At 43.3% G+C, this 22095-nt stretch overlaps 1 protein-coding gene across 1 annotated transcript in view; it reads right to left on the bottom strand.

Moving 5' to 3' along the window:
* Nucleotides 1-3612: 3612 nt before the first annotated feature.
* The window catches only part of armc9 (armadillo repeat containing 9), a 38525-nt gene continuing 20042 nt past the window's right edge, over nucleotides 3613-22095 (bottom strand). Inside the window, exons 23-26 of the mRNA XM_080832560.1 lie at nucleotides 20350-20489; nucleotides 14019-14124; nucleotides 9583-9752; nucleotides 3613-3740 (exon numbers count right to left, since the gene is read on the bottom strand). Coding sequence (XP_080688686.1) covers nucleotides 3718-3740; nucleotides 9583-9752; nucleotides 14019-14124; nucleotides 20350-20489 — 439 coding nt within the window. The 3' untranslated portion in view covers nucleotides 3613-3717. The remainder of the gene's footprint in view (nucleotides 3741-9582; nucleotides 9753-14018; nucleotides 14125-20349; nucleotides 20490-22095) is intronic.

The raw sequence follows: 22095 nt of genomic DNA, 5'->3' as shown, positions 1-22095 counted from the left end.
ACTTCTACATAGTTAACACTGAGAATCCTGACAGCATTCACTGTAGATGGCTATGTATTTTAGGGGCATTTTTTTGCTCTGCTTATGTAAACAGCAATGTCATGTTTAGTGTCCTCTGTATGGTCGTATAGAGGGCAGGTGTGTGTGTGTGTGTGTGTGTGTGTGTCTGGAGAGGGTGGATGTCAAAAAGTGGCCCCTACTCGGCATCGTCTTTTATCAGCAACGCTCAGCGCCGTCTCCAGATAAACACAGCTGACGGAGTGTGAGCGATCCCGCTGACAACAACAGCTCCTGCTGCGCAGGCTGTCCTCAGGAGAGACCGACTCTCTGACTCTGCTCTCCGTCTGCCTACACGGCCATTAGGGCTACTAAAATAATCAGCCATTACCGTAACCATTAATACTGATTGATTTATCATCTGGTCCACATATAAATATAGCTTTGATTGGAAATGTAAAAATAGTTTTGCCCTATATGAACACAAAGACCAATGCCAACCAAAACCAGCATGATCTTCAACTTCATTATATTGGGGGACCACTGCTTTAACTCTTATTTCCGTGTAGTGTCCTCTGTATGGTCGTATTGAGGACAGGTGTGTGTGTGTGTTTGTGTGTCCAATGATCTGAGAACATTAAGAAAGAAATCAGTGAGCAAGAGAGAGAGCATTCACAGAACAGAGCTTTTACGCATTTCCTCACCGTGTTGATTTTATAGGGGACAATCATTCCCCTTTGGACACTGTGGCCCACCGCTACCCTCTCCAACACTGCTCTATCGCCCTCCAAACCCCCCAGAGTCGTGTTTGTTGTGATAGTGAGTTGCTCTCTTCCTCCCTGTCGCCGTGGCGACCATTGTGATAGCAGTGTAGCAGGCTTTTATGGAGAAGAGGCCACCTGGAGGGAGAGCATGTTGATGACACGTACAGCGTGTTTCTGCGCCACTGCAAAAATCTTTTCTTTTCAGCGACTCACTGGAAACAAACTCAAAAATGAAGTCTATCAAAACAGCTGCCTTCCTGACAGAGCTGGAGAGCAACTTTCAGAAACTAAGAGGCCAGGTTATGATTCAAATATGTGACAGTCACAAAGTTAAAAAAAATTATGCTTTGCAATAGGGACTGCATGAAAAAAAAAGATTTGACTAAAAACTAATGGCCTCTCCATGTAGATTACTACTGCCATTAGTGATCGAGTTGTTTTCCCCGGCATCATGCAGTGGAAAGCTCTGGTCCCGTGTCACACAGCGTTACTGGCTTTCTCCACTCTGCGGCTGACAACATTCTTCAGAGGGATGGCAGCGGAACTGAGCGACCGGATGTGTCCAATGCGAGGGCATTGACAACCCACTCACACACACTCCAGCCTACGGGCAGCAAATTCTGGAGAGTTCAGAGAGAGAGAAAGAGAGTGCAGAAGGAAGAAGAAAATAGCATTCAACGAAACAAATACCTGCTCAGGAAAGTGACCAGGAAAAGGCTTGCTGTGAGTGTCAACGTGTCATGCAATACCACTGTACACACACACACACACACACACACACACACCTCAGGAAAGCGTCCAAGAATATTTTTGTAATGTTTTTTTTTTTAGTCAGGACACAAAGAGGACACTTCAAACACAATGCAAGTACAATGCAACTCCTGATTACTCACCCACACCTACACAGACACAGACACACACACACACACCTACAGACACACTTCCACCAAAAGAGGTTGTTTTTGTGTGTATGCAGATGTGCAGCTGTAGGGCAAGCCGTGAAGGAGCCATGACACACAACAGGACATGAGCTTTCTTCCCCTGATGGGGGGTTTGACAGCTTTATGTGGCAATACGCACAAAGGCCACAGTGTGGACAACGGCACCCACGGATGCCAGCCATCTGTACTTTCTCAATTACGAGAAGGTAGAGGAAGAGAAAAAAGGAAGAAGTGTAATATGGGAAAGATGTTTGAACAGAGTAGCTTGGAAGCCCTACATGCTATTGTAATGAAAGGGAAGGCCAGCCCTGTCATTTCTGCGCTTACTGTATCATCAACATTTTTATCTTGTGGGCCAAACTTGGACAGTAAGGGTGCTTTTGTGTGTGTGTGTGTGTGTGTGTGTGTGTGTGTGTGTGTGTGTGTGTGCTCCTGTGAATGCTGAGAATGCCGTCCTCTGACTATCTGTTACATGCTAGTTGGCTCAAAAATACCTACTCATGCCTCTAGGCTTCCTCTTTGGCAGTTGTTAGAGTTGCCACTTGTATGAAAACATCATCAACATAACCATCATGAATGAATCAAAGAATCTAAATTGCCATCATAGAACTATTTGAGACCATATATTGGACATAAGGTGTTTATTCAAATCTCTGTATTGTACCTGTACAAAAATAGCAGACATTATGGCTGGCAAAATACATGTTACATGTTAAGCAGTACCTCAAATCTATTAACAACGCATTCATATGCCTGTACAGACATTGCAGCTCGCTATGTTGTGCATCTACAAACCCATGGTGGGATTATCATTTTGCACTGTAAACAACAACAGGAAAATACTGTAAAAATCATACAGTATGACGGACACTGTGTCTTTTGGATATGCAATGACCACTACACCAGTCGTGCACGAGGACATAAGAGTTGACCAAGTCCTTTTCCACAGATTGATGCTGTTCACAAAGTTTGTCAAAAAGCTCAGGTAACATAAGTGATAATGCAACTAAATGTCTCTACTTTCCTGTCAAATTAAATGTATGCCGGTGTTTCAAACTACTGACTACTGAGACTGTGTGTTACCATTACAGTGAAAATCAGGAATTTCATTCTTAGTTTCATAATGAAACTTATAGAGCATACTAGGGTCCTTCATGTCTCCAATATAGTGGAAGTGGTCATACAGTAACATATGGACACGGCAGCGAAAGAAACATGAGAAAATGAACCAAAGAGGAAATCCACTATCATTTGAGACATTGAAATGTTATAATAATCTGCTGCACCTGCTGGGAATCACTGACTTGTTTTGAAGACGAAACCATTAATAAAGAAGAGAGAGAGAGAGAGAGAGAGAGAGACAGAGAGAGAGAGAGAGAGAGAGAGAGAGAGAGAGAAACATACATAGAAGCAGCCTGGGTCTAAACAGCTAATCCAAAGATCACACTTTATTGACACCTGAGAGTATTCAAAATCCATGAGTGAGCAAAAAGTACCAGCTTTAGTCAACACAAATGTATGGAAAACACCACTAAATTGTAAACAAAACACTTCTAATCACTGCACTCATTATGGCAATAATTAATATAGTTAAAAATCATCGGCTGAGCAAATAAGGTCACATATGTCAGTAGGGGATTAACATTCTATGTAAGACATTGTCTCCGCAGAATGGAGAGAAGAAAGGTGTTGGTTGCCCGGGAAGGGCACATTGGTGGAGAGGCAGGTTGTGGAGGTGAGAGAGAGAGAGAGAGAGAGAGAGGAGAGAGGGGAGGAAAGGAGGAGGGAAAGTGCTTGTTGTGATTATTGCTGGAGCGTGTTGTGTTACAGGAGTTCTTCTGTTGCGGGGTCAAAAGGAGCGGAGGGGGGGCACAATCCTGGGCATTGTTCTCACCGCACTCCCGCTCCCTTGTTGGCCCAGGAGGATTCTCTGAGACCCTGATAAGGCGCGGATGCTGTTACAGGAAGCTGGATGCTCCTCTGGAGATAGGCCCCCCCTGGTGTAAGAGACCTTTTCACTTCCTATTCGACAGGCCGCCTGGACAGCAGAGGAACACAGAGGGGAAAAGACAAGTGAGTGAGAGCGGGGAAGGAAGAGAAGAGTAGAAAAGAGACAGGGATGGACGGCATATTGAACCGTTTCCGCTATTGGAAATTCAACCTGCACCTGAGTCATAGCAGCATGGGATGATCTGCACAGTTCAGTACCACCTAAGCCGTGACGTGATGTTCGTCTGTTATGTTATTATTTAGTCGAAGTGACATGGGTGTACAGAAAAAGTGAGCCAGAGAGTAAAATCCTTCTATGGATCGAAATAGGAAAGGTTTCATATTGGGGCCTCAGTCAGAACAGGTATGCAAAGATTAGCAAAACATTAACAATTATGCGTACAAGCCACCCATGATGATGCGGTAACTCAAAGTCATCAATCATCAGTAAGTGTCACTGCCAACATGAACAGAAGAGCATTACGTAGCTAGCAAACACAGCGCCATCCAACAGCAAAAGCAAACAATATGGACACACCTCAACCTAAAGGCTTCACTGAGTGCTCTTCTGATACTTGCATGCCCACGTTCGACTTCTGATTTTACAGTCACCCAGGCCGTCTGATTTAGTCTTAAAGCAAACATACATTTTATCTTAATAAGGTCCCTTTGGACCGTGTTTTCACTTGACTTGGACCCTAGATCCTACTGGAGAGATAAAGAGCCAGACCACATGAGTTTACTCTGTGTAATGATTCTTAAACATATTGTGGTAGCACCATCTGTCTGTACATTAGCGTAATGTAATGGGCTTTCCGGTCAGGCTTCTTGAGGCCGGAGGTAATCATTCCCAAATGCAATAAGGCCAGTGGAGAGGGAAAGTGATGTTATCGCAACTTCTGTGGGGACCAGATTACTGTGTGGGCTACATGGGAAGATGAAAGGAAAGAATCTCCTCTGGTGTTTTTTTTTTGTCTGAGATCACATGAAGTTTGCGAATGTAAACATTCGGCTAGACTAGCGGGCCTGGAAGCTAGCTTAGCTCATAGCCCTGAATGACTATGAGCTATGAGGATCATAATTAGGAAGGGTGCGTACACGAGGGTGTACACAATTATCAGTTTCAAATCATATCTGACCGCATGTCATGCTTTATCTTTAGTAGGTTGCCCCATTGCGTTGTGACATCAACATAATTCAAGAATGCATGACCCACTGTTTGATCGTCACGTGATTCGGAAAACAGAACGTACCACCACCATCCAGTTAACACTGGGAAATGCTGAGGCTGATGCTACATCATAGTAGACATCAAGCGAGAACATAGGGATCTGCTGCGAAATCATTCCAGATTCAAAAACTTCCCTCACTAGGACGTTAGGTCCGGGATATGCAGCATCAAATCTTTAGTTTTGATCTCGGCTTTGAGCATAAACTTCCTTATGTAACATGACTCTTCCCTTTGGAATTGGATACTCTGGGAATACCTGGCTGGTCGGTATTTAACAATGCGAGTTACGGTCAACATGCCTCCCTTTTTTCCTATTTCCCATTCAACTTGTTCTCTTCTTCTCTTTCGTGCCAGGTGGAGTGTGACCAGGTAATGTTTGGCCAAGGGAAACAAAACCAATGACTGTAAACAAGAACATGCTTTTTTTTTATCGGAAGGAATGAATGAATAAGGGAAGTTTTGAAAGGGGTTGTGTGAAACATGAACACACTTATAAATAATCTCACCCCACAGCAACATTTGGCCATGTTGCATAACAGAGGGGCCCTCTTTGTCTGATAATCCACATATGTATTATGGGTTAGGATTCACTGGGGGGCTCCTTATAGACTTTATATGTTTTAAAAAAAATGTTTTACCTCTAATGTAATGATAATTATCAGCATGTGAAGCCTACTAGCGTCAAAAAGTGTCCTTAGAAAAGCATTACTTATGGCATCTTTCAGTATTTATGAACAGCCTGAGAAAAATACAGAAAAAGAGAGCTCAACGGATCATGAAATATAATAGTTCATTCTTTAAAGCAGTTATGAAGCATGACTGCCATTAACGTCATCTAACTTCTTCTGACGTCTCGTGAACAGCAACATAAGCCATGTCTAAACACTCCTCCTCACATATTAACAGAGTAGGTGTGGTTGGGAACGATTAAACAGTTGAAGACGTTTTATTAGTATAACATTGCCACCATACATACGCCATATAGTAGGCTACTTAAACATTTAATACAGTCTTGTAAACAGTAAATGTGCATGCATGTCCATATTTGAGTGTGCATCCCCATATGTGTGTGTGTGTGTGTGTGTGTGTGTGTGTGTCAGGCATGAAAACGGGTCAGGGGTGAAAAAGGTGAGGAGGATATTACCCCTCTAGAGGGGTCCGGGGGCACGCTCCCCCGCAAGTAAAATGTATATATCCCATATTTTAAAGCATCAATCTGATGCATTTTGAGATGCTATTTTTCCAACCTGGGGAGAGCTGGAGACACTTAAATTCAGCCATGAGTCAAAAATGATTATGGCCTCCTTACTTAGTATTATGCAAGCCATTTCATGCCAGCCTGTCACTGGGTCTAACATTTACAGTATATGAGGCACAATGTGGTGAGGGCACCACAAATGGCTTAATGCATAACCCCCACAAGAGATGGTGGACATGCTGTAACTTAACTTGTCTACTCTTCCATCATGATTGACAGCCAATACAATGTTATGTAATTTCAATTTCAATACATTTTATTGGCAAGGCCCTTCGCGTTAATATTTCCATGCACTCGCGCTCCCTTCTGGCACGCGCACTTGTTCCAGACATGCCAACCTTGAAGAAAGTTTTTGAGAACCAGGGGAGTTTTAGTTTGGCAGGGGCTTTGCACGCGGTCAATTCCCCAATCACGCCATATCATCCAGTTATTCAACATAATAAATCGTGGCGAAGAAAACAATACAATCATATTTACTTGACAAGAATTCCATAAACGAGGAGATCTTTACATTTTGCATCATTAAGCACTTCTAAAGAATATATACAGTGTATATGTGTGTATATACAGCCGCGGAAAAAATTAAGAGACCACTTCAAAATTATCAGTTTCTCTGGTTTTACTATTTATTGGTATGTGTTAAAGTAAAATGTACATTTTAGTTTTATTCTATAACCTACTGGCAACATTCCTACCAAATTTCAAATACAAATATTGTCATTTAGATAATTTATTTGCAGAAAAATGACAATTGGTCAAAATAGCAAAAAAGATGCAGTGTCTTCAGATCTCGAATAATGCAAAGAAAACAAGCTCATATTCATTTTTAAACTACACAATACTAATGCTTTAACTTAGGAAGAGTTCAGAAATCAATATTTGGTGGAATAACCTTGATTTAAAATCACAACTTTCATGTGTCTTGGCATGCTCTCCACCAGTCTTTCACATTGCCGTTGGGTGACTTTATGCTACTCCTGGCGCAAGAATTCAAGCAGCTCGGCTTCTTTTCATGGCTTGTGACCATCTATCTTCCTCTTGATCACATTTCAGAGTTTTTTTTATGGGATTCAGGTCTCGAAATTGGGCTGGCCATGACAGGGTCCTGATCTGGTGATACTCCATCCACACCTTTACTGGCCTGGCTGTGTGGCATGGAGCATTGCCCTGCTGGAAAAAACACTTCTCAGAGTTGGGGAACATTGTCAGAGCAAAAGGAAGCAAGTTTTTCTTCCGGGACAACGTTGTACTTTGCCTGGCTGAGGTTTGTAAAAGACCATAAGGATTGAACCAAAGCGGACTGGAGGGTCTCCTAGTTCGTCTTCTCTGATGAGTCCAATTTTCAGCTTTGCCCAACACATGGTCGTCTGATGGTTAGACGGAGACCTGGAGAGGCCTACAAGCCACAGAGGCTTGCACCTACTGTGAAATTGGACTCATCAGAGAAGACGAACTAGGAGACCCTCCAGTCGGCTTTGGTTCAATCCTTATGGTCTTTTACAAACCTCAGCCAGGCAAAGTACAACGTTGTCCCGGAAGAAAAACTTGCTTCCTTTTGCTCTGACAATGTTCCCCAACTCTGAGAAGTGTTTTTTCCAGCAGGGCAATGCTCCATGTCACACAGCCAGGCCAGTAAAGGTGTGGATGGAGTATCACCAGATCAGGACCCTGTCATGGCCAGCCCAATTTCGAGACCTGAATCCCATAAAAAAAACTCTGAAATGTGATCAAGAGGAAGATGGATGGTCACAAGCCATGAAAAGAAGCCGAGCTGCTTGAATTCTTGCGCCAGGAGTAGCATAAAGTCACCCAACGGCAATGTGAAAGACTGGTGGAGAGCATGCCAAGACACATGAAAGTTGTGATTTTAAATCAAGGTTATTCCACCAAATATTGATTTCTGAACTCTTCCTAAGTTAAAGCATTAGTATTGTGTAGTTTAAAAATGAATATGAGCTTGTTTTCTTTGCATTATTCGAGATCTGAAGACACTGCATCTTTTTTGCTATTTTGACCAATTGTCATTTTTCTGCAAATAAATTATCTAAATGACAATATTTGTATTTGAAATTTGGTAGGAATGTTGCCAGTAGGTTATAGAATAAAACTAAAATGTACATTTTACTTTAACACATACCAATAAATAGTAAAACCAGAGAAACTGATAATTTTGAAGTGGTCTCTTAATTTTTTCCGCGGCTGTATATATATATACTTTTTTTTTTTAAAGCTCCTATTTAAGTATCCTTCCAGTGGCACTTGCTCTTGACTGCTTTGCCTCATAGCTTGGCAACTTGGCCTTTTTGAGCAGAGCATCACTGAAGCCTTCCATGTGACGAGTCCCTTTTGCAGCCATGCTCACCTTTCTTGTCACTAAAGTGCTTATCATGTCAGTGCTCAGGGTTGCTCTGTATTGGGTCTTGTTTATGGTAACAAGACTGAAAACTGTCATCTGACGTCATGATTTGTTTTATACCTGCAAGGCTTGTAGGTTGACTGGCTGTAATAGTAGGAATTATTTGCTACGTTAGCAGTCTGTAGTCAAACACCTTTGCAATGGTCACTTTGCCCCAACAGAGCAATTCAAAGTTAGAACAGGGAGTCTCCGTGGCGTTTGAGTTAACGTAACTGCAGCTAAATTAGCTTACCCCATCAGTTATTCACACCGTAGCCGCCTCGTAACCAGGCTAATCACATCATATGCTTGCTACTACGGCTAACTTTTTTATACAAATGTATCTGAAGGTTATACCCCTTGAAATGCATCATCTCGTTAAGTTACCGAACACATGTTTTAACGTTTTATATGCTAACATTACGGTCAAATGTATGTGCTTGATTATTACTCCCCCACTTCCCATTGTACCTCAGCAAGGGTATCTTACGTTCCACCTTCTTGCGCGAGCTCTGACTGTAGACAGAACTGTCAATTGAACCGCTTACCCAGTGTTGCCAGATATAATTAATTATCCTCCAAATACGATAATTTTGCGCCTTTGATATGATACGGCATTTACAATCTGGCAACACTGAGCACCTTGCCGCCGCCACTGCTAGTTGCATGCTTACAATAGTACATGTCATCTGAATATGAAAAAGATGTCCAAAAAGTCAGTCGCGGGGGAGGGGGCGGGTACACAAAATTCGTGCAGGTCTGCTGTTTCGCAGTTCACTGAATATGACTCTCCCCCCCTCACAAAAAAAAACTCATCGAATCTACACGATTCACGTAGGTCACCTATTTTGTTTTTGAAAACGGCGAATTTAGCCAAAAGCTGAGTGATTCTCATGCCTGGTGTGTGTGTGTGTGTGTGTGTGTGTGTGTGTGTGTGTGTGTGTGTTAGTGTGTGTGCGGGTGTGGGTGTGTGTGGGTGTGTCTGTGTCTGTGTATGTGAGACTCACTGAGTCGGTGGCTCCTCGAGACGGACCCTGATGAGCTGGGCCGGCTGCTCTGCTGGGGCTCGGACTGGGAGAACTGGGGGGCCATGAGGGGGGAGCGCAGCTTGAGGCCCACGTCAGTGTCAGGCGTGCGTGGAATCTTGGGCCGGCTTGCAAACGCAGGGACGAACTCACTGAGAGAGAAGAGACAGGGGGGGGGGGGAGGAGGGAGATCAGTGGCTCAGCACAATTGCCTTCACTAGCCCCTTATACGTGTGATCCGATCCGATCCGATTCATTTTGCAAAAAACAGTAGGCTATATTACCATATTAAAATGGTGTACCAAATTGCGTTTTATTACAATGATAAACAATTGTAGGCCTACTAGCCTATTGGATCAGTCTCCTTTCAAGAACAGTCTCCTTTCAAGAACAGGCAATAACCCAGGCAGTTTCATCTACGAGACGTTAAGGCTTCTTCCAATACTGACAGCTGACTCATAGCTTGCAGGTTTGCGGCGCTGCAAGGAGACGCGACATTTGAGGGATCGTCACTTAATTTAAACCTTTTTTGCTTCCGTTAGCGTGTGTGTGTGTGTGTGTGTGTGTGTGTGTGTGTGTGTGTGTGTGTGATAGAGACAGAGAGGACTCAGTAAAACATCGGAAAACACCGTGTCTCGTAAGCCTTAAGCTATCAATCACCCCCACAATGAAATATGCCATTACAGTCGCGACAAACTTCTTGGCATTGTGGTGCGCCCAAAACGCAAGCTATTAACGTAATGTAACCAAAATATACCTCTGCTGATATGCCTAACCTTCGTTCTATTTAGAATTTGTCTTAGCACTATGCAGGAATAAAATAGCATCTACAGTGTCAGGATTCAGGCGAGAGCGCCTGGCTTCTATAACGCGCCCTGACGCACTGAAGGAGCGCTCACTGCAGCACTTGTTGCTGGAACGCATATAATTCGTTTTGCAAGGTGCTGTAGTCGTGGGAACGACTGGCCTGGTTTCTCCCAAAAGGAAAGTAGATTTTCCTCTGCTGATCCCGCGTCTATATGGAAGTTTGTAGAGAGATTGCAGGGGAGTAAAATGCTCCGCTGCCGAAGTAGATTACATGTTTTTAACTTCGGGGTTAATTCACTTTCCTTTACGTCTGCTGCTGGCTAGTAATACAGACAGCCGGAAAGGTTAATAAACGGAATGAAATAGCTACACATTACACACGCTATGTTTTAATAAAACCCACGTTACTCACATACTGGTTAACACTGTTTGTTACAGCACATATATGTTTGTCGCTACATCCAAACTGCGTCACCGTTGTCCCTCCCTGTATCTGCTCCAGCCGCACCATTTTACTTGCAATGTGAATCATTTAATTTAAATATGCTTATTGGCATTTGTTTCACCTTAATCATTTTCTACAAACATGATATGCTATGTATGGTGTAGTAGACTGAGACTCTATTCACTACTGCACAAAAACTAGACATGTTTGAAAAACTAGACGTTTGCAATGAAGTAGGTAAAACAACTTTCGCCAATATCTCCGTAAGGGAGATGGGTTATGTGCTCAAATTTCCTGGGATCAAAGAAGACGTTAGTATTCATGTGCAAACTAAAAATCACGTCTCAGGATTGCTGCGCATGCAAGTTATTTCGGGTGTATCAACTATACCCATGTCTCAACTGTACTAATACCACTGTCATATAATTATGAGTTCAGTAAAAGACGGAGCAAACACAGTTTTCTACCGTTGTTGAAACACATCCACGCGTAGACTCGTTTTCATTCCGTCTGAGAGTGGTTATTCAAAGAAAATATTAAGAACTATATGCTGATAGAAAGAAGGGAACTTTAAGCCACTACACTGCCTGTGCACGATGCGGATCCACGTTGATGTTGTTAGTAAACAAACCAGGTGGGAGCACATCTCCGTCGTCTTTGCGCATGCCCGAGGCAAGGTAACCGGATCACATTTTGCACATGTAGACACGTAACGACAAGAGCGGATTCCCTTAAAAATGTTCACACCTACACGCGAATACGATACGATAAACTGATCGGATCACATTGACACATGTATATGGGCCTACTGATAGCCTGGCTTGAGAAAATCAGGGAAAGTGACCCTAAAGAGCTCAGTCAGGTCTGAGTATTTGGGACAATTTTACCTTCTACTTCTACCATGCACAAGTGATACATTACTATCAATTAATCAAACAAAACAACACTATCTGACCAAACACACAAATGAGGGATTTGAAATTTGGGAAGTAATCATTCTGACTGATATGTGCATGTTGAGGCAAGATACGACGGCTGTGAATAGATTTGCATAAACAGACTTAAGGCTGTGGAAGCGGATGAAAGGGACGTGGCTTAGAGAGAGATTCAAAAGTAGCTAGAACATTGACATGTTTCGCACTGACAAACTACATAGCAGAGAGAATCAGGTCCCCCGAAAAAAAAACACAAAGACACAGGTTCAAGACACTTCCTACATATATTTGCCCAATTTTAAAAATGTTTTAACTTGATTTTAATAGCCCTCACTTCTTCACACTTTAAACTGCTGCTAGCCCTTCTTCTACTTAAATTGTTGTATGTTGATGTTAATGTTATATGTTTTATTGTTATAGTGTTACAGATTTATATGTTGTTCTATAAATTGTTGTATGTTAATGTTATATGTTTTATTGCTATAGTCTTATATAGTTATATGTTTTTGGTTAATGTTACTTGTTATCTGTATGACGTCTACTGCGTCGATGATGATGCGTGCCAAGTCTTAAGAATTTTGCTGTACTGAAGCAATTTGGTGAATGCAACAATAAACACTTTGACTTTTTTGACTTTGAGATGTGGCACTTTAAAGAAAGAACGCTGAGGATTCTAGTGGTGAACGCATGGAGACCCTGCACACAGAAGGGACGACGACCGGAGAGGAGGGGAGGGGCCACAGGACCGTATGGAGCGGTAGGTATGCATTCTTTACAGAAGGCCTGCGTTCCTGTGCTGTGCCAGATTTAATTAAACCCCTGTCTCCAGGCATCATTACTGCAGCAGGCCTCCTGGAGTCAGGTTCTGCCAGGAGGCTGGAGGTTGTGTGTGTGTGTGTGTGTGGGGGAGGGGGGGGGGGGGGGGTTGAGCGTCTGAATTGAGTCCTTTGTTTGGTGGCCGGTTTTAGCGCATGTCACAGATAGGCCAGTGATGGTGTTGAGGCAGAACTACACACACACACACACACACACACACACACACACACACACACACACACACACACACACACACACACACACACACACACACACACACACACACACACACACACACACACACACACACACATTCACATACACTTAGAAACACACACAGACAGAGAGAGAGAGATAGAGAGAGAGCCCCTCCCCTGAAGAACCACTCCAACTAGGCTTTAAGATGAATGCCCCTCTTGAAAAATGTGAAGGAGAGGTAAAGAAGGAAAGAGACAGCGAGAGAGAGAGTTTTTGAGTCAGACAGAGCAAAAGACACCATTAGATTGATAGAAGGTAAAGATGACAGTGAGCTAGACAGACAGACAGACAGACAGAGATAGCAGACAAAACGGAAAGAGAAGAGATAGGGAGTGAGATATACAGAGAGAAATGGAGGAAAAAGACAGTGGAGAGGAGAGAGAGAGAGAGACAGAGAAGGCTACAACCCTCACAGAGCCCTGCACATTCTGTGGTGGGTATGTCACCCTCTGTGAGGAATATCACACAGCGTCAGGTGGCCGCTCACGTCTGACACCACAGCGACAGGCTGGAGGTCAGCCAGCCCGGAAGGTTCTCTACCACTACAATAAAGCATTCTGTGCCCCTGCCATGCATGGGGGGTGGTGGCGTCTGTATGTGGTGTGTGTGTGTGTGTGTCTGTGTTTGTATGAATGCATGCTTATGAGTGAGGTTTGACTTGTGTGGGCATTTGCACAGGTTGCATCAGTGTTTATAAGTGTGCAATTGTCTGTATGTGTGTATGCATTCAAGACAGGAATGTGGGTGCATGGGATTGATCAAACAGTATACACCTGAGTGCAGGTGTGCATGAGTTGAAAGTAGTAATGTGTCTGTGGTGTGGTGTGTGTCTGTGGTGTGTGTGTCTGTGGTGTGTGTGTCTGTGTGGTGTGTGTGTCTGTTGTGTGTGTGTCTGTGGTGTGGTGTGTCTGTGGTGTGTCTGGTGTGGTGTGTCTGTGTGTCTGTGGTGTGTGTGTCTGTGGTGTGTCTGTGGTGTGTGTGTCTGTTGTGTGTGTGTCTGTGGTGTTGTGTGTCTGTGGTGTGTCTTTGGTGTGGTGTGTCTGTGTGTCTGTGGTGTGTGTGTCTGTGGTGTGGTGTGTGTGTCTGTGGTGTGTTGTGTCTGTGTTGTGTCTGTGGTGTGTGTCTGTGGTGTGTGTGTGTAGTGATAGTGGTCCTACCTGCTGGGGTGACCATTGCTCTGGGAGGTGGCTGGAGCAGGCTGCCCCTCCACTGAGCCCTCCAGCACTGACTCCTGGGAGGAGCGCCAGCACTCCGACTCAGACACTGAAGGGAGACAAGATATCACACATCACACATGCTGATCAACACATACACACACATACACACACACACACACACACACACACACACACACACACACACACACACACAACAGAGGTGGTTTCAAGTCTCTACGACCTACGGTTCCTGAGATACACAATATCTTTAACTAGGAAGGTCCTAGAGACGCGAAACTCAGTGCAATACCTTATTGAGCCAAGATGAACAAAACACACTTGGTTTAAAGTCTCTACGACTCAAGAGTATATACAAAATCTAAACCACACAAGGTGTTTGACCGTCTCTGAACAAGCATGCCCCGCCCCACACACATCCATTCACACACACACACACACACACACACACACACACACACACACACACACACACACACACACACACACACACACACCCACACACCCATTCACACACACTTCCAACACAAGTCAAGAAGATCAGGACACGTTTATCATCATGTCATAAGTTTGTTCCTGATGCATGTGTGACGCTAGGGATATCGCCTTTTCAATAAACTTAACAAAAATGCATTTTGATTGTCAGCCATTCAGTCATGTACAAACGGCATACTGCTTACTGCAAACTGCTTAAGGCATTTTTATACTTCTACGATTCTCTCCGATTTGGTCGTAGAGGGACACTTTGGCACGCCTTGGCACGCCTTGGTAACACCTTCACCCAGGTGTTGCCGCCCATCCGACCCGTCGGAGAGCCGTCGGAGAGCTGGTCGGAGACAGACGCTTTTTTCTAACTTTTCTTAAAGAGACGGAGAGAGTCGGAGACCCCCTTGGCTGTGATTGGCCAGTTTACAACATCATTTCCAAACAACATCATTTCCGGATTCGCACATGTCAGGACCTCACATTTCCTGTTTTCTGTCAAAATGTTTTAGTACGACTTTGGTAAACTACAAAGCTGCACAACATGCAGCATTAGGCTACCGTATTTTATATAAACCCTCGAAAAGTACATTTCTCCCGACCACTGTTGGTCTCTTGGCTGGTGGCTCGGTGTTGAAAGTGCCTTCTCCAACCAGCTTCAACTGACATCTAACGTAATTTGCTACGGAGTAATGCTGGCAGCATAATTACTTTGCATCTATTAAATAGGAAATGTATTTCATGTATGTGTAGAACCTATTTAGAATGACTGACTTTACATAAAATGGCAGTGAAAGACATTTGAGTCAAACATTACTTTTGCCTCAATGAGGGTGGCGTGTGAGAGCATAATCGGCACGACAACGTTGTACTTATTAGCAGCGAGGCTAGCTACATTAGTAGTTCACTTTTGAGAGTTATTGTGAATACGCTAACGCTTGATTTAGCGGAAAATCTAGTAAACGTACGTACCACCTGTCTCCTGTTCTGTTGTTGTTGTAGTTGTCGCTCAAATCGCTACAAGCACGTCCTCTGCTTATAACTCAAACTAGTCCAGCTCCACCATCAACCATTGTCTGTTAGTTGCCATCATTCGCTGTTGTGAGAATTCCCGGGAGGAGGAATTTATACAATAAACGACTACCACACACACAGTCTCACAACTGTATGTTGAGGTATCAGAATCAGAATAATGTTTATTGGCATGTATGTGTATGCATTCTCTTGTTGTGTTTCTGATATAACTATAACACTGCATGTGGATTGGTATGAAGACTGCAGTGGGTTTAATTTTCTGCCCCTTACTTCATAGTTCTACGGGTATTTCTGTTCGAAGTGTGCATGCTTTGTTTTATAGTGACGTTTCACGCTAACACTTTTGACAAGGGCAACCGTCTCGTTGCAGATTAAACACATCGGTTTTGTCCTGCCCACAAGCAGCACAAATGCATAGCCTACTTGTCAGTCCACTCTGTCTTAAATTCGAGCGTTTTGGAATCAACTTTTCGTGTGTGAGAGCCTGGCAGAGGATCATTAGTAAGTGTGCTAATGTATGTGTTTTTCAACATATTCATGGTTGAAATCGCAGTCCCACAACTGTATGTTGAGGTATGCATGTTCTTGCTGTGTGTCTGATATAACTATAACACTGCATGATGTATGATGTATGATGAATACCGTGGGTTTATTTTTCTGGCCCTGTCCTCAGAGTTTGGGGGGTAATTTTGTTCGAAGTGTGCATGCTTTGTTTCATAGTGACACATTCACGTTACCACTTTTTGACAAGGGCAACCGTCTCGTGGCCAATGAGTGCATTGTCATAGCGTTGTAGTTATTCAAAGGTTACCCAGCGATCATTGCAGTATGAATGTGACAAAAATACCAAAGAAAATAAGAACGTATTCATTTTATTGGATCGTTTTATAATAGTTTCTGTATTGTATATAAGATAAGCATATCGTTTTGTTATAAATCGCAATGTTTCTCGTGGTGGTCACAAAAAAATGACCACCACGATGGAGATACATTTGCCTACTCAAGTGAATATATAGCATTAGACATGCTTGTGTTAACTGAGCTACATGTCTCCAAGGCCCATGTGACGGCACCTGCCCGACATGTCCTGAAGCAGCATCCGTGTCATGTCAGTGACAGTTGGGAGGAAAAACAATCAATGACTTCCAATAAAGAGGTTATGTGGTAGCTACGGGCTCGACAAACAGTCGTTACCCCACCCAGCGGTCCGGCGTTGAATAGGTTGAATAGGCTTTAGGACGCATAGCCGTCGGAGTAGTATACAAGCCCGACCAGTACGTTCAATTTTTTTTTAATCAACCGCCTGCCCCCGCCCGCCCATTTTTTTTTCGAGGACGGAGAGGGATGCAGAAGTATAAATTAGGCTTAAGTCAATGCAAACAGTTTTACTCTGGGTGTGTAGAGACAAGAGCAAAGCTTGGATTAAGTTTTGGCAGAGATGTTGACACGGAAAGAGTCTGCTGGTTCTTTAACGAATTCCCTGTTGAAGTCGCCAAGGGGCCGTACCTGTTTAAGTTTAAGTTAGTTCGTTTCAGAGTAAGAGACTTGTGGAAGACGGCTTAGCAAAAGAACATGTTTATTCATTATTTGTGGTGCGCCCAAAACGCAAAAACGCAAAAACGCCCAAAACGCAAGCTATTAACGTAGCCAAACCAAAATATACCTCTGCTGATATGCCTAACCTTCGTTCTATTTAGAATTTGTCTTAGCACTATGCAGGAATAAAATAGCATCTACAGTGTCAGGATTCAGGCGAGAGCGCCTGGCTTCTATAACGCGCCCTGACGCACTGAAGGAGCGCTCACTACAGCACTTGTTGCTGGAACGCATATAATTCGTTTTGCAAGGTGCTGTAGTCGTGGGAACGACTGGCCTGGTTTCTCCCAAAAGGAAAGTAGATTTTCCTCTGCTGATCCCGTGTCTATATGGAAGTTTTTAGAGAGATTGCAGGGGAGTAAAATGCTCCGCTGCCGAAGTAGATTACATGTTTTTAACTTCAGGGTTAATTCACTTTCCTTTACGTCTGCTGCTGGCTAGTAATACAGACAGCCGGAAAGGTTAATAAACGGAATGAAATAGCTACACATTACACACGCTATGTTTTAATAAAACCCACGTTACTCACATACTGGTTAACACTGTTTGTTACAGCACATATATGTTTGTCGCTACATCCAAACTGCGTCACCGTTGTCCCTCCCTGTATCTGCTCCAGCCGCACCATTTTACTTGCAATGTGAATCATTTAATTTAAATATGCTTATCGGCATTTGTTGCACCTTAATCATTTTCTACAAACATGATATGCTATGTATGGTGTAGTAGACTGAGACTCTATTCACTACTGCACAAAAACTAGACACGTTTGCAAAACTAGACGTTTGCAATGAAGTAGGTTAAACAACTTTCGCCAATATCTCCGTAAGGGAGATGGGTTATGTGCTCAATTTCCTGGGATCAAAGAAGACGTTAGTATTCATGTGCAAACTAAAAATCACGTCTCAGGATTAATGCGCATGCAAGTTATTTCGGGTGTCTCAACTGTAACTAATACCACTGTCATATAATTATGAGTTCAGTAAAAGACGGAGCAAACACAGTTTTCTACCGTTGTTGAAACACATCCACGCGTAGACTCGTTTTCTTTCCATCTGAGAGTGGGTATTCAAAGAAAATATTAAGAACTATATGCTGATAGAAAGAAGGGAACTTTAAGCCACTACACTGCCTGTGCACGATGCGGATCCACGTTGATGTTGTTAGTAAACAAACCAGGTGGGAGCACATCTCCGTGGTCTTTGCGCATGCCCGAGGCAATGTAAACGGTTCACATTTTGCACATGTAAACACGTAACGACAAGAGCCGTTTCCCTTGAAAATGTTCACACCTACAATACGATAAACTGATCTGATCACAGTGGCACATGTATAAGGGGCTACTGTATTCCAACACCGACTGTGGCTTTCGGGGGGAGAATCCGCTGCATCATCTGCAGAGCGCTGAAACATGACGCAGACACACTCCTCACCCCCTTGACGCCATTAACACACACACAGCACTACCAGAAGCTTGAGCCCAGTCCATCTTCATGCCAGAGTGTCAAATGCCCTCCAGGACTACTGCTACCTCAATGACATCAGCTCAAGGGAACAGAATGAAGTACGAATTCATAAAGCTCAGCAGCAGCCGCTACTTTACTGAGAGCAAGTATGAGTACCAAAACGGGTAGGAACAGTAATCAAAGAGACACTTTCCAAAATCAACATCAAGGTGACGGAACATATTACACTTTATGTGATTTATTTGGGAAAAACACTGCGAAATCACTTCCACTCTTTGGAGAACACCTAACTCATCAGACAACACATTTTCCTCTTCTTTCCTGAAATGAAATGTCTTGGCTTTCCCTTTGTAGCACTTTCTCTTGTCACTTCCTGTGTCTTCTGTCTCCCACTTGAATGTGGTAACGCTGAAACCTGGCTCTATGATAGGGTGACCAGACGGTTTACGGGGACAGTCCCCGTTTTTTTGTCTACAAAAATACAAATATTAAACTGTTTTGGAGGTGTTTATGTGTCTGAACTGTAAATGTCCCCGAATTTTATCACAGAAATCTGGTCAACTTACTCTATGACACTTTCTCTTCTGGGTTTTTCTCCCTCATCAGCTGTTGTTGTTATTTTCTCTGTACCTCACTTGGACTTGAGATAAAACCCTCCATTCCACGTGAACAAGAGTGAATACAATAGAGAAAGGTGTTGCCTTAAACATCTAATACTGACAGTTGTGTTCAGCAGGGAGAAACTGCTTATTCAGAGGCAGTTTAAAGGGAGTAGGCGCAGGGAGTGAGCAAAACTAAATCACTTCTAAAAGCCAGTCCAGGAACTGCCCTAACCCAGGGGATCTGGGCATCAAAAGAGTCCCCGTCCTAAAATGCAAACTATGAAGCCATGAAGAAAGGCACTTTCCGGCAAGTTCCAACAGGCGGGTATTAAAGTCTTGTTACAGGGGGGAGGAAAGCTATAAAGGATCTGGCAACAACACTACAATGTAAATGATTAATTTAAAATCTTTCCCCCATCACAGGTGATACATTTGCATTGTTTCTGCTATGTAATGAATAGACAGAATTGATGCAGAATATATACAACTTTCACAAAAGTTATTAAATAGTTTGCTTTCACTAATTTGACAACCTCGAACATTCGCATATGGATAAATAGGCCTTCCATGAACTAGATTCGGTGACTCTTTAACCTGAAAGCCAGAACGCTGATTTCTTCACCAAATGTTTAGGGAACAGTGCATATCTGTGCCACAACCCACCAAAATGAAAATGCTCTTGTTTAGTGTCAACAGATTCACGTACACCTTTACTTGGAGAAGTGGCAGGAGGTGTGAGATAGGCCACGCTAAATAAAACGTGACCACAGTGTATAATAATAATAATAATAATAATTTTCATGCAAAACAATGCAGCTCAAAGTGCCAAAGCTCAAAGTATGTCTATCCTAAAGTCTATGTTTATACTGCTCTGCATCAGAGGTGTGGTGAGAGTGTGGTGTGAGACATGAAAGAGTGAGAGTGGGATGTCAACGGTTAAAGTGAACTGTTGAAGGGCGTGTAGAGGAGTGTTGAGGGTGAGGTGCCAGGTTGAGAGTGGGTTTAGGCGTGAGGTGTTAGGTGCCGGTGGGGTTGGGGGTGGTGTGAGGTTTTGTTACTGAAGGTTGCTGAAGTGCGTGAGGGTGAGGTGTGAGGTGTGTTTCTAGCGGTGAAGGTGTGACGCTGACGTACCCAGCGTGCGCTGCAGCGAGTCGGAGGTGCTGGGTCGGCTGCCGCTTCTCGTAGGGGGGCGGGTGTTGTATCTGGGCAGGGGGAGGCTCTCTCGGCTGCGCTGCCTGCTGAAGGGGCCGTCTCCTTCTCGCCTGGACTCTCTGGAAAGAGAGAGAGAGAAAAGGAGAGGTATTAAAATAGGCAGTATATTTCCAACCTGTGGGTTAAAAATAAGGTATTGATTAAAGGTTTTGACTGAGTGTGAGTGAATGTAAACCCAGCATATGTTGTTGTAAGGGATTCTGACTTTATTAACAAGGTGACTTGCTTGACTATACAAGTTTTTATTTTAGCAATTGGCATTATACTTTTCATGCACCACTGGCCTTCTGTTTAAACTCTTTGCAAAAAAAAAAAACCTAACAGTCCAGAATAGAACACTGGCAGACTCTCAGGACTACTTCTCAACCTCCAACTCGGCAGTTATGAGAGCAGTTGTATTATTTCGGAGTATGGATTCAATCCAGCTCAAGCCGCTGCCTTCGTCTCAGTTTGGTCCCAGAGTACCTGTGACCCTTATCAGCCTTTTCTTCATCAGGACAAGTACAGGCACTTAGGCATCATAACAATCACTGGCCCTCCACAAACGTTGAGAGACTGTACGGTCTGAGCATCAGGTTTTGTATTATTTCTGAGTATGGAATGAATCCAGCTCAAGCCGCTGCCTTCGTCTCAGTTTGGTCCCTGAGTACTGATGACCCTCTACAGCCTTTTCATCAGGACAAGTACAGGCACTTAGGCATCATAACAATCACTGGCCCTCCACAAAAGGCCCACAAACTCTTGGCCATTGTTCCCCCCATCGATTCAGTGAGGCCAGTCAGTAACAAAGCGCTGGGGAACCTGAAACAGGCCATTGTTGGATTTGAGGGCAACCTTGCTGACCTCAATATGGCACAGCACAACCTTAACTGAGAGATGGGATTTCTCACAAAGTGCTCATGACAAGGATCCTAAAAAGAAAGGGCTGACTACATGTGCATTCAACAGTAACAAAGACAATAACATTCAAAATGGCTGAAGTAATATTATTCATAGAATACCCTGAAGGAATGGATACCGTTCCAGATAGACTCTTGGTAGTGGCAATTCTGGCACCTGAATGTTATGTTTGATTTCTTAGGGGTCGTTTCAGGGGAGCACTTTTTTTTTGTCTCTAAAAGATGAGGCATGTTCACTTTCACTTTCACTTAATTTTTCACTTTCACTAATAGTTGCCTGGTAGAAAAAACACTGGTTGCGTGTGTGTTGTTGCTATGATACGTTATAATTAGCTAGATAGTTAGCTACCTGGCAAAGCATAGACTGGTAGCTAAGGAACGACCCATTGTAAAAATAAAAAAATAAAAAATAGATGCGAGTCATGTTGCAACGGTCTATCTTTTCCGTAGTTGCGTTCCATAGAGAAACTTCATATAGAATTGAATTTGAGCACTTGCAAGGTGAAAAAAGCGTCTGACTTTGAACTTAAACCATCCTAAAAGTTGAGAGAAAACATTGAAGCATGCCAAACCAGTTTCAATATCTGAGACATAGTGGAGCGATAAGATCAAATGACCGTCACAATAGGTGGGAATGAATGTCCATACCACCGGTAATGATTCACCATAGCAGCTGTTTTTTTTTCACAGGACTCTGAGCAGAACAACTTCCTTAAGTGAGGTCACACATTTCTGTGCTGTTTTATATGAGTCACTGGTGTTTCCG

Source organism: Sprattus sprattus (genome assembly GCF_963457725.1).
Source record: "Sprattus sprattus genome assembly, chromosome: 2".
In the NCBI taxonomy this organism is placed as follows: domain Eukaryota; kingdom Metazoa; phylum Chordata; class Actinopteri; order Clupeiformes; family Clupeidae; genus Sprattus; species Sprattus sprattus.
Note: the sequence above shows the minus strand (reverse complement) of the source record. Positions and strands in the feature narration are given on the sequence as shown.